Here is a 13,849-nt window from a genome sequence, read left to right on the forward strand (position 1 = left end):
GAAAATCGTGAAAAGAAGATAATCTAATCTCCGGTATATATATATTTAGAGGGAAATACAGAGTGATTTAGGAGGATAGGGCAATAGTTAGACAACTCATTTTAGAGGCTAAAAATAAGAAAAAGGTCCATATAAACATGGGTCCGAAAACACTTCGTTACCGAGTTATACAGGGTGAAAGATTTCGCCCGAGTTTCAGTTCCTCCGGGTAAATTAAGGCTTTCTGAAAATCTAGGAAGGCCAGTTAAGGGGCAAATTCAATTGTTTCTTATGGGTTTTGAGCTGGGAAATCGAAAAAAAATAGGTCCTAGAAATGTATCTCTCTTAGTTGCTAAGATATCCCATGTAAAAACCAAAAATAGGGCCAAAAAACACATTTTTTTACGTTTAACATACAATAACGTTGTTAAATTGGCAATAAATCATATATTTTTTTAAACATAAATTGTAGAGAATTTAGTTATAAGAAGATTGATGTAAATAATGTCAACAGAAAACAAATACAATTTTAAACATGTCGAATCTTATTAACAACAAAACCGACGAAAACTTAGAAGAAAATGTTACAAAAAAAGAAAACAGATGTGTCTAGTAGGTACAATAATTTTAGACCTACGAAAAACAAGTTGGCAACACTAATTTTTTTAATCAAAATTTGTTTAAATACTACTCACTGTTGTCGGTTAATTGTGGTAATGTGTTAAATAACTTTTCCCTGATCAATCGTGTTTGCAGTATTACGTCGAATTCTTATCGTAAAAATTTCAGAAAACTGTTAAGAAGTGTAATTTTGTATTCATTTTACAGTGCATAAAAATCAAGTCTGTTAAAAAAAGTGAAATTCTGTTTAGTTTTGTTTTGAAAAATGCCGCGTATCTTCCTAATGCCGAATATGCCGACGTGATTTTCATCTATGGCTTTTGCAATGGAAGTGCTGCGGCAGCGGTTACGGAATATCGACGTAGGTATCCCGGTCGTGTTGTACCAAATCGTAAAGTATTTATTAGAATTTTAATAATCTTCGTGAGAATGGTACACTTCCCGCCGCTCATATTTCATCTGAACGACAAGCAAATTATGCTGATGAAGGTGAAAACATTCTGCAGATGGTTCAACGTAGTTGGGCAACGAGCACACGATTAATTGCAACACGGCTCGATATTTCACAAAGTAGAGTTTGGAGGACATTAAATAATAATGGATTGGATCCTTTTCATATTCAGAAAGTGCAACATCTACAGCCTGGTGACTACGCCAGCCGGCTGGAATTTTGTCAACGGGTTAATAGGAATCAACATTTAATTCCATTTATACTATTTTCGGATGAAGCTACTTTCACTCGTAACGGAATAAACAACACACTGAATGCGCATCGGTGGTCTGATGAAAACCCACATGCTACAGTGGAAAAAAATGTTCAGCAACGATTTTCAGTGAATGTTAGGTGTGGTATCATAGATGACCAATTAATTGGTCCTTTCATACTACAACATCGTGTCACAGGGAGAAATTATCTGGAATTTTTACGTAATGAATTTATTATTTTGCTGGAAAACATCCCCTTAGCAAAACGAATTGAAATGTATTACCTACTTGAGGGAGCTCCTACACATTTCACTAATGAAGTAAGGCAATGTCTTGATGAAATTTTGCTGGTAAATGGATAGGACATGGAGGGCCGGTTAATTGGCCACCGATAACCCCAGACCTCACTCCGTTGGATTATTGTTTGTGGGGATGGTTGAAAAATGAGATTTTCAAGCAAAAAGTAGACACACGCGATGAACTGATTGCTGGCATTCTCAACGCTGCAGCTATAATCAAGGAATGTAAAGATACCGTTAGACTGGCAACACAAAATCTAGTACAACGCGTTGAAAAGTGCATTGAACACAATGGTGGCATTTTTGAAAGTTATTAAACCACATGAAATACAACTTGTAAGCAGCATTTTATCATTATCATAAAAAAACAGTAAGTATTGTTTCTTCCTCCAGTTATTTTCTACTGTACAAACGAAAAAAGTTTTTTCAATCTGTTAAAAATTAATCTGTTTTGTTGTTAATAAAAGTCGACATGTTTAAAATTTTATTTGTTTTCTGTTGACATTATTTACATCAATCTTCTTATATTAAATTCTCTACAATTTATGTTTAAAAAATGTATGACTTATTGCCAATTTAACAACGTCATTGTACGTCAAACGTAAAAAAAATGTGTTTTTTGGCCCTATTTTTGCGTTTTACATGGGATATCTTAGCAACTAAGAGAGATACATTTCTACGACCTATTTTTTTTCGATTTTCCAGCTCAAACACCATAAGAAACAATTGAATTTGCCCCTTAATTGACCTTCCCAGAATTTCAGAAAGCCTTAATTTACCCGGAGGAACTGAAACTCGGGTGAAATCTTTCACTCTGTATAACTCGGTAACGAAGCGTTTTCGGACATGTTTGTATGAACCTTTTTCTTATTTTTAGCCTCTAGAATGAGTTGTCAAAGTATTGCCCTATCTTCCTGAATCATCTTGTATATAGAATGTTGTAAATAATAATTCTGGGAAAATAAACTGTGAAAAATATAGGGAGGTGAAGAATTTCGTGGGTTAGGACTTTTTTGGCAGGATGACGACTGACTTTCTGTAAAATATGACACAAAAAAGATACGTTAAATATATTATAAAAAATGAAATTCATTTATATTACCATTCAATTCTAAATTTTAACCACCAATATTAAAAATTCTTGTAATTAACTCCAAATTAAGGTCTTATTATCTAATACAGATACATCTATAATTAACCGATGTCAAATCGGCAGAGAAATTTAAACTCGTAAATAAACTGTTGAAAAATAAGCACTTTATTAACTTAAATTAAAGGTGAAATTAAAAATATTAGTTATATTTTTTCAAAACAGTTTTACTTAATCGTGTAAAGTATATTTGAAATCGTAGTTTTACTACGATTTAAACGAATCAAAGGCCCCCCGACTAGACAGTTATCCCATCGCTTACTGTGTGTGAAGGGTTATCAAAGAGCATCAATTACAGCAATTTCAAGTTTTATTAAATTTAATGAAAGATGTAATTTGTTTTATCACCACGACTTTTGAAGAAAATTAGAAAAGATTTATTACCTTATTATAATCCTTTTCTTTGTAGATTTATATATCCACAGCCACACGCACAGACAATTGTACATCATCCATATGGTAATATGTTATTTATGTTCAACCATAAAAGCAAATGATTCATAAATTTTCAAAATAGAACTGACAATACATTGTATAGTTGAAAAATAAAAAATTTACTTTATTACAGACGAACGTTAATTGCAGTGATATACACGACATATTTTTGCTACTACAAAATTTTTTATCTTGTAAGATACAACGTACTAATCAATGAATGTTCAGAGAGCTTGTTTTTTGTTCGAATAAATAAATTGTTTAATATTTTTTGTTTCTGTAACCTACTCGGTAAAGAATACGATACTCGTATTCTTATTGTAGTTTTATACAGCAGAAGATTGACATCAGATGGCAGATTCGTTTAAAGTTTACGATGCGGTGAAAGATTACAAGCATTTGAAACGGGAAATATTTCATTTAGAGGTTATTTGAAAATTTGGACTCTCATATATCGTACTAAACAGGAAAATAATTGAAGAAATAAAAAGATTTACTTATTTAGGGAATGAATAAGAACCTCTTCGTTAATGACCGAAGTAAAAAATATATAATTGTTGGATAAATCGCGTAAAACAAGCGTTCTGCTTGCGGAAGAATTTGTTAACGACTTTGCAATCTCACTGGACACTAAAAAGATATTGTAAAACTCGAAGTACAGACTTAAACGAGAGCGAGACATGGGTAAATTAAAAATAAAAACGTTTGAATTGCTTAAAATATGCTCTTTGAAAATGACTATAAATGGATGCTGAACATTAAGTGATTAATGAACATTTTCTGGAAGGAATAGGAAATACGTTTTAGAAACGTTAAACAGGAAAGAGAAATGAATCTGACAGATAGTGAATCAAGATAGTATAGTAAAACTAATGATGGAAAGCTATATTTACGGGAAGAGATATAAAGAAAGACCCCCCCTCCCCACATTAACATATAAAATTTATTGGTTGCGATAACTATAAGGAATAAAAGGATAAATCATTAGAAATAGTTACTTGGATATTGCTGCCTACCGATCTTCGGACTGAGGTAAGAGAAGATAAATATGATGAGTATCCCAATTTTTTCCAAACATTCTATAACACAAACTTCTGAAGGCGACAATACAATAATATTTATTCTTTGTATTTTGAATGTTGCACTTCCACGTAAGTAATTACATCTAAAAATAAATTATAATTAATTATTTGTGTAAAACCGAAACAAATTACTTTAAAGTGAGTTTTTTTACGCTTAAGCCAAAAGATTTTAATGCATAATCCGAACAGGAGACCTCCATTGTAGGGGGCATCTGTAGCTACACTCCAACCACTCATACCTATTTAGTTATTATTGTACGTCGAGATGCTTATTTTATCCGCTTACATTTCACGTAAAGCAATCTGGGAAATCTGAGCAATCTGAACTGATAACGGTGGATAAACTATTCACTCTGTCCCTGATCCTGATCCTACAATTGATCTTGAAATTAATAAGATAATTGACGTGTATATACTTACAATCTCGATCGTAACAATTACCATCGATCAAAATTACGTTACGTAACAAATAAATACAAATATCTATAAATTTACAATTTACCCGTCATCTTATTGGACGTAATTATAATCGTCTTTGTTCCTGAACATCTTTTACCTTACAATATTAAATCACTCAGGGTGATTATAGATACTTCCATCGGCCCGTAACCAGGTACATACATGGAATTCATTACTATTAGGTAGTTAGAACAGATATAGATCTAGTAAACGGATTGAAAAAGGACGCTGAAACGACTAATAGCGTTACATCATTACATGGACAAACGTTACTCGTAAGTAAATTCAGTTAAAATTAAAATACATTTGAGTACCTTTAAAGTATATCGTTGTAAAATAATCATCTAAAAGTTACTTAAAGCGGATTCGTAACAGTAGGAATTTTCTTTTGGAATGTGATAAAAATTGATAGATGTATAAGGGAAAAAAACCACTTATTTAAATTGTCCTTAATATACAGTTACTCCGCATTTAGAATACTAATAATTTTTTTTAATATCATACCATTGTAATTTACCGATCGTTTAGAATTATTTAGAAGTCTGCTGAATAATTTCTTCTGGAAAATGTGTTTCAGAGTTCAGATTTAGAAATAAATAAATTATACCTGCTTTGAGCCCGTTTAATTCGATTTAACTTCGCTGCGACCGGAAAAATAATCGTTTTAAACTCTATAGTTAGAAAGTTTCATAAAACTCACAATTCACTGATAAAAATCGGGTGATAATAATGGGAATTATCCCTAATAATAAAAAAACAGGAAATCAAACATTATGTGAATTGGAGTTTATTAAAAATATTAAATGTTTTAAACTTTTCTTTACCCTTCTTTGTAGAGAGTACCCACTCCTTTTATCTTTCCAAATTATTTCCATAATTTTTATCGCTAAAGGTAGACAATAAAAGAAGAATAAAGTATAATATTACAAATATAATAAAATCTATAATTTATAAAATTATATTTAAGTGAATTACATACATGCGGTACATTTTTGTGCTGAACCAGTAACGGACTTGGAGGAGGTCCAGGCAATAAACGTACGCTCCAGAACACTTTGTATCTGAGAATCGGTAAGTCGGATTGTGGAGGATCCCACAACAGTTCTCCCCACACTAATCCATCTACGACTCCAGTATTCGCTACTCTTAAGTTCTTTGGCGCTTCTGGAGGACTAGGTTCTGAAAATAGAAGAATAATAAATTATATATTTTAAGAGCATAATTTTTGTTTTGTTCTTTAAAATGAAGAATAACAACTTTACGTTTTGTTGTACAAAACCGCTTTTCCCGAATTCAGTCAACCGATTTATGAGTAAATGACCGACCGGTTTGAGAGGAGGGTTAGATCTCTCAGTTAAATCCGAAAAATATATTTTTACCACTCTTCTTATCAAACTGGGATTAATAATTTTTTTTTTGTCTTCAGTCATTTGACTGGTTTAATGCAGCTCTCCAAGATTCCCTATCTAGTGCTAGTCGTTTCATTTCAGTATACCACCTACATCCTACATCCCTAACAATTTGTTTTACATATTCCAAACGTTGCCTGCCTACACAATTTTTTCCTTCTACCTGTACTTCCAACATTAAAGCGACTATTCCAGGATACCTTAGTATGTGGCCTATAAGTCTGTCTCTTCTTTTAACTATATTTTTCCAAATGCTTCTTTCTTCATCTATTTGTCGCAATACCTCTTCATTTGTCACTTTATCCACCCATCTGATTTTTAACATTCTCCTATAGCACCGCATTTCAAAAGCTTCTAATATTTTTTTCTCAGATACTCCGATTGTCCAAGTTTCACTTCCATATAAAGTGACACTCCAAACATATACTTTCAAAAATGTATTCCTGACATTTAAATTAATTTTTGATGTAAACAAATTATATTTCTTACTGAAGTCTCGTTTAGCTTGTGCTATTCGGCATTTTATATCGCTCCTGCTTCGTCCATCTTTAGTAATTCTACTTCCCAAATAACAAAATTCTTCTACCTCCATAATCTTTTCTCCTCCTATTTTCACATTCAGTGGTCCATCTTTGTTATTTCTACTACATTTCATTACTTTCGTTTTGTTCTTGTTTATTTTCATGCGATAGTTCTTGCGTAGGACTTCATCCATGCCATTCATTGTTTCTTCTAAATCCTTTTTACTCTCGGCTAGAATTACTATATCATCAGCAAATCGTAGCATCTTTATCTTTTCACCTTGTACAGTTACTCCAAATCTAAACTGTTCTTTAACATCATTAACTGCTAGTTCCATGTAAAGATTAAAAAGTAACGGGGATAGGGAACATCCTTGTCGGACTTCCTTTCTTATTACGGCTTCTTTCTTATGTTCTTCAATTATTACTGTTGCTGTTTGGTTCCTGTACATGTTAGCAATTGTTCTTCTACCTCTGTATTTGAACCCTAATTTTTTTAAAATGCTGAACATTTTATTCCAGTCTACGCTATCGAATGCCTTTTCTAGGTCTATAAACGCCAAGTATGTTGGTTTGTTTTTCTTTAATCTTCCTTCTACTATTAATCTGAGGCCTAAAATTGCTTCCTTTGTCCCTATACTTTTCCTGAAACCATATTGGTCTTCTCCTAACATTTCTTCCACTCTCCTCTCAATTCTTCTGTATAGAATTCTAGTTAAGATTTTTGATGCATGACTAGTTAAACTAATTGTTCTGTATTCTTCACATTTATCTGCCCCTGATTTCTTTGGTATCATGACTATAACACTTTTTTTGAAGTCTGACGGAAATTCCCCTTTTTCATAAATATTACACACCAGTTTGTATAATTTATCAATCCCTTCCTCACCTGCACTGTGCAGTAATTCTACCGGTATTCTGTCTATTCCAGGAGCCTTTCTGCCATTTAAATCTTTTAATGCTCTCTTAAATTCAGATCTCAGTATTGTTTCTCCCATTTCATCCTCCTCAACTTCCTCTTCTTCCTCTATAACACCATTTTCTAATTCATTTCCTCCGTATAACTCTTCAATATATTCCACCCATCTATCGACTTTACTTTTCGTATTATATATTGGTGTACCATCTTAGTTTAACACATTATTAGATTTTAATTTATGTACCCGAAAATTTTCCTTAACTTTCCTGTATGCTCCGTCTATTTTACCAATGTTCATTTCTCTTTCCACTTCTGAACACTTTTCTTTAATCCACTCTTCTTTCGCCAGTTTGCACTTCCTGTTTATAGCATTTCTTAATTGCCGATAGTTCCTTTTACTTTCTTCATCACTACATTCTTATATTTTCTACGTTCATCCAACAGCTGCAATATATTGTCTGAACCCCAAGGTTTTCTTTCTGGAACCAGTTCTCTTTGTTCCGCCTAAGTTCGCTTCTGCTGATTTAATAATTTCCTTTTTAACATTCTCCCATTCTTCTTCTACATTTTCTACCTTATCTTTTTTACTCAGACCTCTTGCGATGTTCTCCTCAAAAATATTCTTTACCTCCTTTTCCTCAAGCTTCTCTAAATTCCACCGATTCATCTGACACCTTTTCTTCAGGTTTTTAAACCCCAATCTACATTTCATTATCACCAAATTATGATCGCTATCAATGTCTGCTCCAGGGTAAGTTTTGCAGTCAACGAGTTGATTCCTAAATATTTGCTTAACCATGATATAATCTATCTGATACCTTGCAGTATCGTCTGGCTTTTTCCAAGTGTATATTCTTCTATTATGATTTTTAAATTGGGTGTTGGCAATTACTAAATTATACTTTGTGAAAAACTCTATAAGTCTGTCCCCTCTTTAATTCCTTTTGCCCAGTTAGTATTCACCTACTATATTTCCTTCCTTGCCTTTTCCACTGCTTTCATTCCAATCTCCAACTATTATTAAATTTTCATCTCCTTTTACGTGTTTAATTGCTTCATCAATCTCTTCGTATACACACTCTACCTTAATTAATAATAATTAAATTTGGATTAATAATAATTAATTTTGGATTAATAATAAAATTTGCACAATTTATGAAGAAGAATCAAGAATTCTTATACATAAGGCAAATATTACCGAAAATAAATAATCATAAGTTAAAGACGGAATTTTTGTTAGCTTACAAATAAGGGTTAGTGGTCAGATATAAAATGTTTCACTCTGTGTTGACAAATTTAGAACTCACTGCTTGGATAGCGTTTAAAGCCGAGAATTTTCTGGTTGTCCACAAATCATAAAATAACAATAATACAGTAAGATATTATAGATTAAATGATAAATTCATACAGAGTTATGGGATGTAATATGTCATTAAAAGTCCATTTCCTGCATTCACATCTTGATTTCTTCTCGCTAAACTTCGGGGTGAAAGTGATGAAAACGTTTCCATCAAGATACTTCGGTGTTTGAAAACCATTACAAAGGTAGGAGTGCTAATTTGCTAGCTGGTTACTCTTGGTCTTTAATTTCAGATGTACCTACGAATTTAATTTGAGATTACTTACAAAAAGGAGAGCATATGATAAAAAGTTTTAATGTAAGTATATGACATCCCGTTAGTTACATTAACTTTTATAAACCTTAATGTGCTATTTCTATTAAACTGAGGGTGACAGAAATTCTGTTTACCGATGTGTAACTTACGCAAAAACACAATGCAGAGAATGGTTAAAAAAGTTTAACCTTAAACTTTTAATCTTCTAATATGTTTAACATGTTAGGCTAAAGATTGACAGGTTGGAATTTACTTTTTAAAAATATAAAAACCACGGGCTATTGAAGACGACAGAAAGACTTTTCACAATACTTTTCTGAAGAAAATTATTTAGATACGGCATAAATATTGATGAGTTTATGTAAATTAGGGCAAGTTCATGAACCTGAGGAGTGGCATCTTTTCATCGATTCTTCCAAATATAGATTAAAAGCAGTTCTACGTCACAATAAGTATCCTTTTGTACGAACCTGTTATGAAATTATGAAAGAAACGTACGAGATGTATAAATAAAGTAATGAGACTGGTTCAGAAAAACTTTTTATTTACAATCCAATTAATTATACATGGACTCAATTACCTTCGAAATAGTTCCCTTGGGAAGCCACGCAACGCTTCAAACGGTTTTCCCATTCTTTATAGCAGTGTTGAAACTATAGCAGTCAGAAACCGGAGTATCCTTCAGATCGTAGGTTAAAGTTTTTATTATATTTTCTACTGTTCCAAAATGGTGTCCTTTGAGGTGATTTTTAAAGTCGGAAATAGAAAAAATCGTAAGGACTCAAGTCAGATTGAAGAACTACAGGAATGTTTTTCTTTGCCAAAAATTTCTTAATTGAGAGTGCACTGTGACAAGGTGCATTGTCATGATGTAGCATCCAGTTGTCTTTGATGGCTGGTTTCACGCGGGAAACTATTCTCCTCAGTCTTTCAAGAATTTCTCAGTAAACATATTGATTTACAGTCTGTCCTGTAGGCAAAAACTCCTTATTGACAATGCCATTACTGAAGAAACAAATTAGCATGGTTTTGATTTGCTCATTTTTTGATTTTTTGGGACGTGGTGAATTTGAATTTGCGCCACTCCTTGCTCTGATGTTTTTTTTCCTAGGTCGTACTCAAGATGCATCTCCAGTAGTAACATTTTTTAGAAAATCAGGATCAATTTCAATTCCCTAGAAGATCGCGAAACACTTCCACCTTTTTTTTTTCTTCTGTTCAACAGTTAGGTCTTTTGAGACCAATTTTGCGCAAACCTTTTTCATGTCCGATTCGTTTGTCAAAATTTGAAGGACTGTGGTATGGTTCTAACTCAATTGTTCTGACAGTTCATTCTGACTGTTAATCGCCGGTCGTACGGTATCAACCCTCTGATTCGTTTAGCGTCGTCGTCACTTTTTGACGTTAACGGTCTTCTAGAGCGTGGGTCGTCCGCAACTGATTCCTGGCCATCTGAAAATGCTTTAAGTCACCTAAAAGGTTGTGCTCGTAACAGATCTCCATACGCCCTTTTCAATTTTGAAAAAAATTAGTAGCATTCTCACCGAGTTTTACACAAAACTTGATTACACTACGTTCCTCATAATTTGTATCACTCATTTTTTTAACGCAAAACAAAAACTCGTTTCACGTCACACGTGGAAACAGTAGAATAAAAATATTAATACCTAATATAAATCAGGTGTTCATAAGACCATATATTTACTAGTAACTTTACAGTGTTACCATTTTGGCTTCCAAAAAAAAACTAGTGTCATTTACAGACCTCGTATGATGTTTATGATAAACATGCTTAATGTTAGAGAAACATTAAACATTTTTATTTTATATATCAGCGTAATAGAATTTTTTAAAATGTTTTGAGCTTTGATAAAAAAGCTTCCGTAATGTATCTAGAAACATCTTTTCATCGTTACTGGCGTCAGTTATCCATTTGTTCATAACCGTAGCAACAGTTTCATTTTCAATACTTGTGTGTCAAAGAAGAAACCTTCGATAACATCTGTTATCGAATTAATTAACTAAAGTTACCGTTAGTAATAATATCCGTTATTAACTGTAGTTTTTTAAGGCCTCAGCGTGTTTATATTTCAATTAAATTTTAATTTTTTTCAACGTTCCTTAAATACTTATATAAATGATTATTATTTCAGCCCTTGTAATCATTCTCCATTGAATTTAATGAAACAGTTCTGTATAATTTATATCAACAATTCTTCTTTTCAATCTTCCTTCCTTAATGGCAATGATTTTGATTTTCTCAATTCGCCATTTATACATTTTTACTCGTAGAGTTGAAATACTGTCTGACATCAAATCCATGAAAATCAATTTTGAGGTTTTGGATTGACAAGAGCTCATAGATACTGGATAAGTACTATTTCGTTTAGTGACTGCTAGGACGATTAGTAATCTTATTTAATATTTTCGCTCACTTCCTTCTCTCCGTCATTAATTTTTTTGTGAAAGTATTATGATAAGTACATACGATATTAATCTTAAATAAAGATGTTTGTTCTACTTAAAATTTGACATTCACTACCTTAATATAAGATAAACGAGTTACTGACGTATGAATAAATAATTTAACTTCAAATTTTTAATATTTAGTCATTATTTTACAAAAGTTCAAAAACTGAGATTACGATTTCGATATTATATATAAGGAAGGAGCAAATACATATATGCAGAATTACGTGGTTTCTGTAGTGTGGAGTAGAATTTATATATAATTAATATATTACTTTTAAGCTTTATATTAGGGAAAAATATCTGTAACATTATTAGAAATAATAATTTTCAAAATTAAATTTTTCAAACATGATACGGCGATTTTAATAAAATTATTGTTTATTATAAGCGTGTGGAATAATAAAATTTCAGTACCTGGGAAGGAAGCTTTTTCAGAAATATTGATAAAAAATAATTTTAAAGCATACATCCCAGGTGGTAATTTCACATTGTTAGAAGAAATTTTTTTCACACAAATTATAAAAATAATAGGTTTTTTAATTAATTGTTGGATGGATGGAAATTTGCGTCAGCAAAACAGAAAAATTTCAGCTGTGTTAACTTTAAGTAAGCTAACGATTTAGTGTGAATTAATATTTTTAGCTTGATAACCTTATAAAATGGTGTAATAGTACCGTGTATTCACTAAACTAAGAGATAAAACGACAATTAGCAAGTCAATAGGTCCAATCGAACTGATGCTTTATACTGAAATAATTGTCCTCTTTACTGATTTTTACGGTGACACAAAAAACAGGAGCTTGCAGACAATTGGTATTGCTGTTTACGGCTACAGAAAATAAGGTGGCACTTAATACATTACCTTGAGGCACTCTATTCTCCAAGATGAGACTACTTGAGAGCGAATCGTCCATACGAACACGAAACGTTCGGTGATTTAAGAATCCCCGGATAAAAGCAAGCATATTGCTCTTGATTCCATTCCTTGAGGAGGTTAAGAATACCACGTCACCGTGTCGTACGCCTTTTTTTATATCAAAGAAGACAGCAACGTGGTGCTGGCGGTTTAGGAAAGCGTTTTGTATGGCTGTTTCCATTGACACTAAATGGTCAATGGAAGATCGTCCTTGTCGGAAACCACACTGTTCTGAAGATAGAAAGCCATGTCTTCCCAAGTACAATGTAAGCCTGCGGTTTACCATCCTCTCCATTATTTTACACAAAACGTTTGTTAATGAAATAGGGCGATAGCTTGAGGGGTTCGTCTGGTCTTTACCAGGTTTTAGTACTGGTATAATAAATGCTTCTGACCAGCCGGGTGGGAAGACTTGTTTGGAGAATAAACCATTGTAAATATTCAAAAGATGTAGTGCCGATTTAGGAAGGTGTGAATTAAGAAGCATACCAAGGCGAATATTGTCCGGTCCAGGGGAAGTGTCACGTGAGTTTTTAAGCGCGTGTAACAATTCCTTAAATACGAATGGGGTGTTTAATTCACCAACCGAATCATCAATGTTTAACGATAATACTTCTATCTGTATCTTGTACCTTTGAAAATCGTTTTAGCCCCCCCCACCCAAAAAAAACAGGAACTTTTGAAATGTGTAGTGGCAGTCAGATGTGACGGTTGGCAGCACTGCTTTATGCAAAGACAACCTATCCACTACGGAGCAATGGAACGATCAACAGCGCGCTTTCTCCATAAAAATGTTTAACAAAACCAACGACAGTTTGGAAGCTGCATAGAGGGAATTCAAAATTTCTCGTTTTTTTGTGTCATCATTTTTTTACCACTGAAAAATATCTGAATGAAAAAGTATTTTAATGTTGGACAATAGTGAGTGACACGTTTCAAGTCATTTTTAAATAATTTTTGGGAATTTTACTTCTCCTTGACTAGGAAGATTATTTAAATAACCGTAGAGAGGTTTTTTTTTAACAGAACAAGTTTAAAATTACCTGGAGCAGTTCTGCACAAGAATACCGAATATTCGTTAATTTAATTTGATTGTTTGATCTTAGTTTTATTTTTTTTAATTTGTTTTATTACTGCTAACAATAGACACCGCTAATAAAGAAACTTCAACTATCCAACTTACAGCATAATAACGAACCACCTTTCTAACCAGCCCCGCTGAAATGTTTTCGACATTAAATTTAATGTAAGTCAAGAACGACTTAA

At 32.6% G+C, this 13,849-nt stretch overlaps 1 protein-coding gene across 1 annotated transcript in view; it reads right to left on the minus strand.

Annotated features, from left to right (window-relative positions):
* LOC142317283 (anosmin-1-like) overlaps positions 1–13,849 on the minus strand; it is a 104,765-nt gene that overhangs the window by 52,083 nt on the left and 38,833 nt on the right. Inside the window, exon 4 of the mRNA XM_075353700.1 lies at positions 5,710–5,909. Coding sequence (XP_075209815.1) covers positions 5,710–5,909 — 200 coding nt within the window. The remainder of the gene's footprint in view (positions 1–5,709; positions 5,910–13,849) is intronic.

The sequence above is a fragment of the Lycorma delicatula genome, chromosome 1 (genome assembly GCF_047948215.1).
Source record: "Lycorma delicatula isolate Av1 chromosome 1, ASM4794821v1, whole genome shotgun sequence".
Taxonomy (NCBI): Eukaryota; Metazoa; Arthropoda; class Insecta; order Hemiptera; family Fulgoridae; genus Lycorma; species Lycorma delicatula.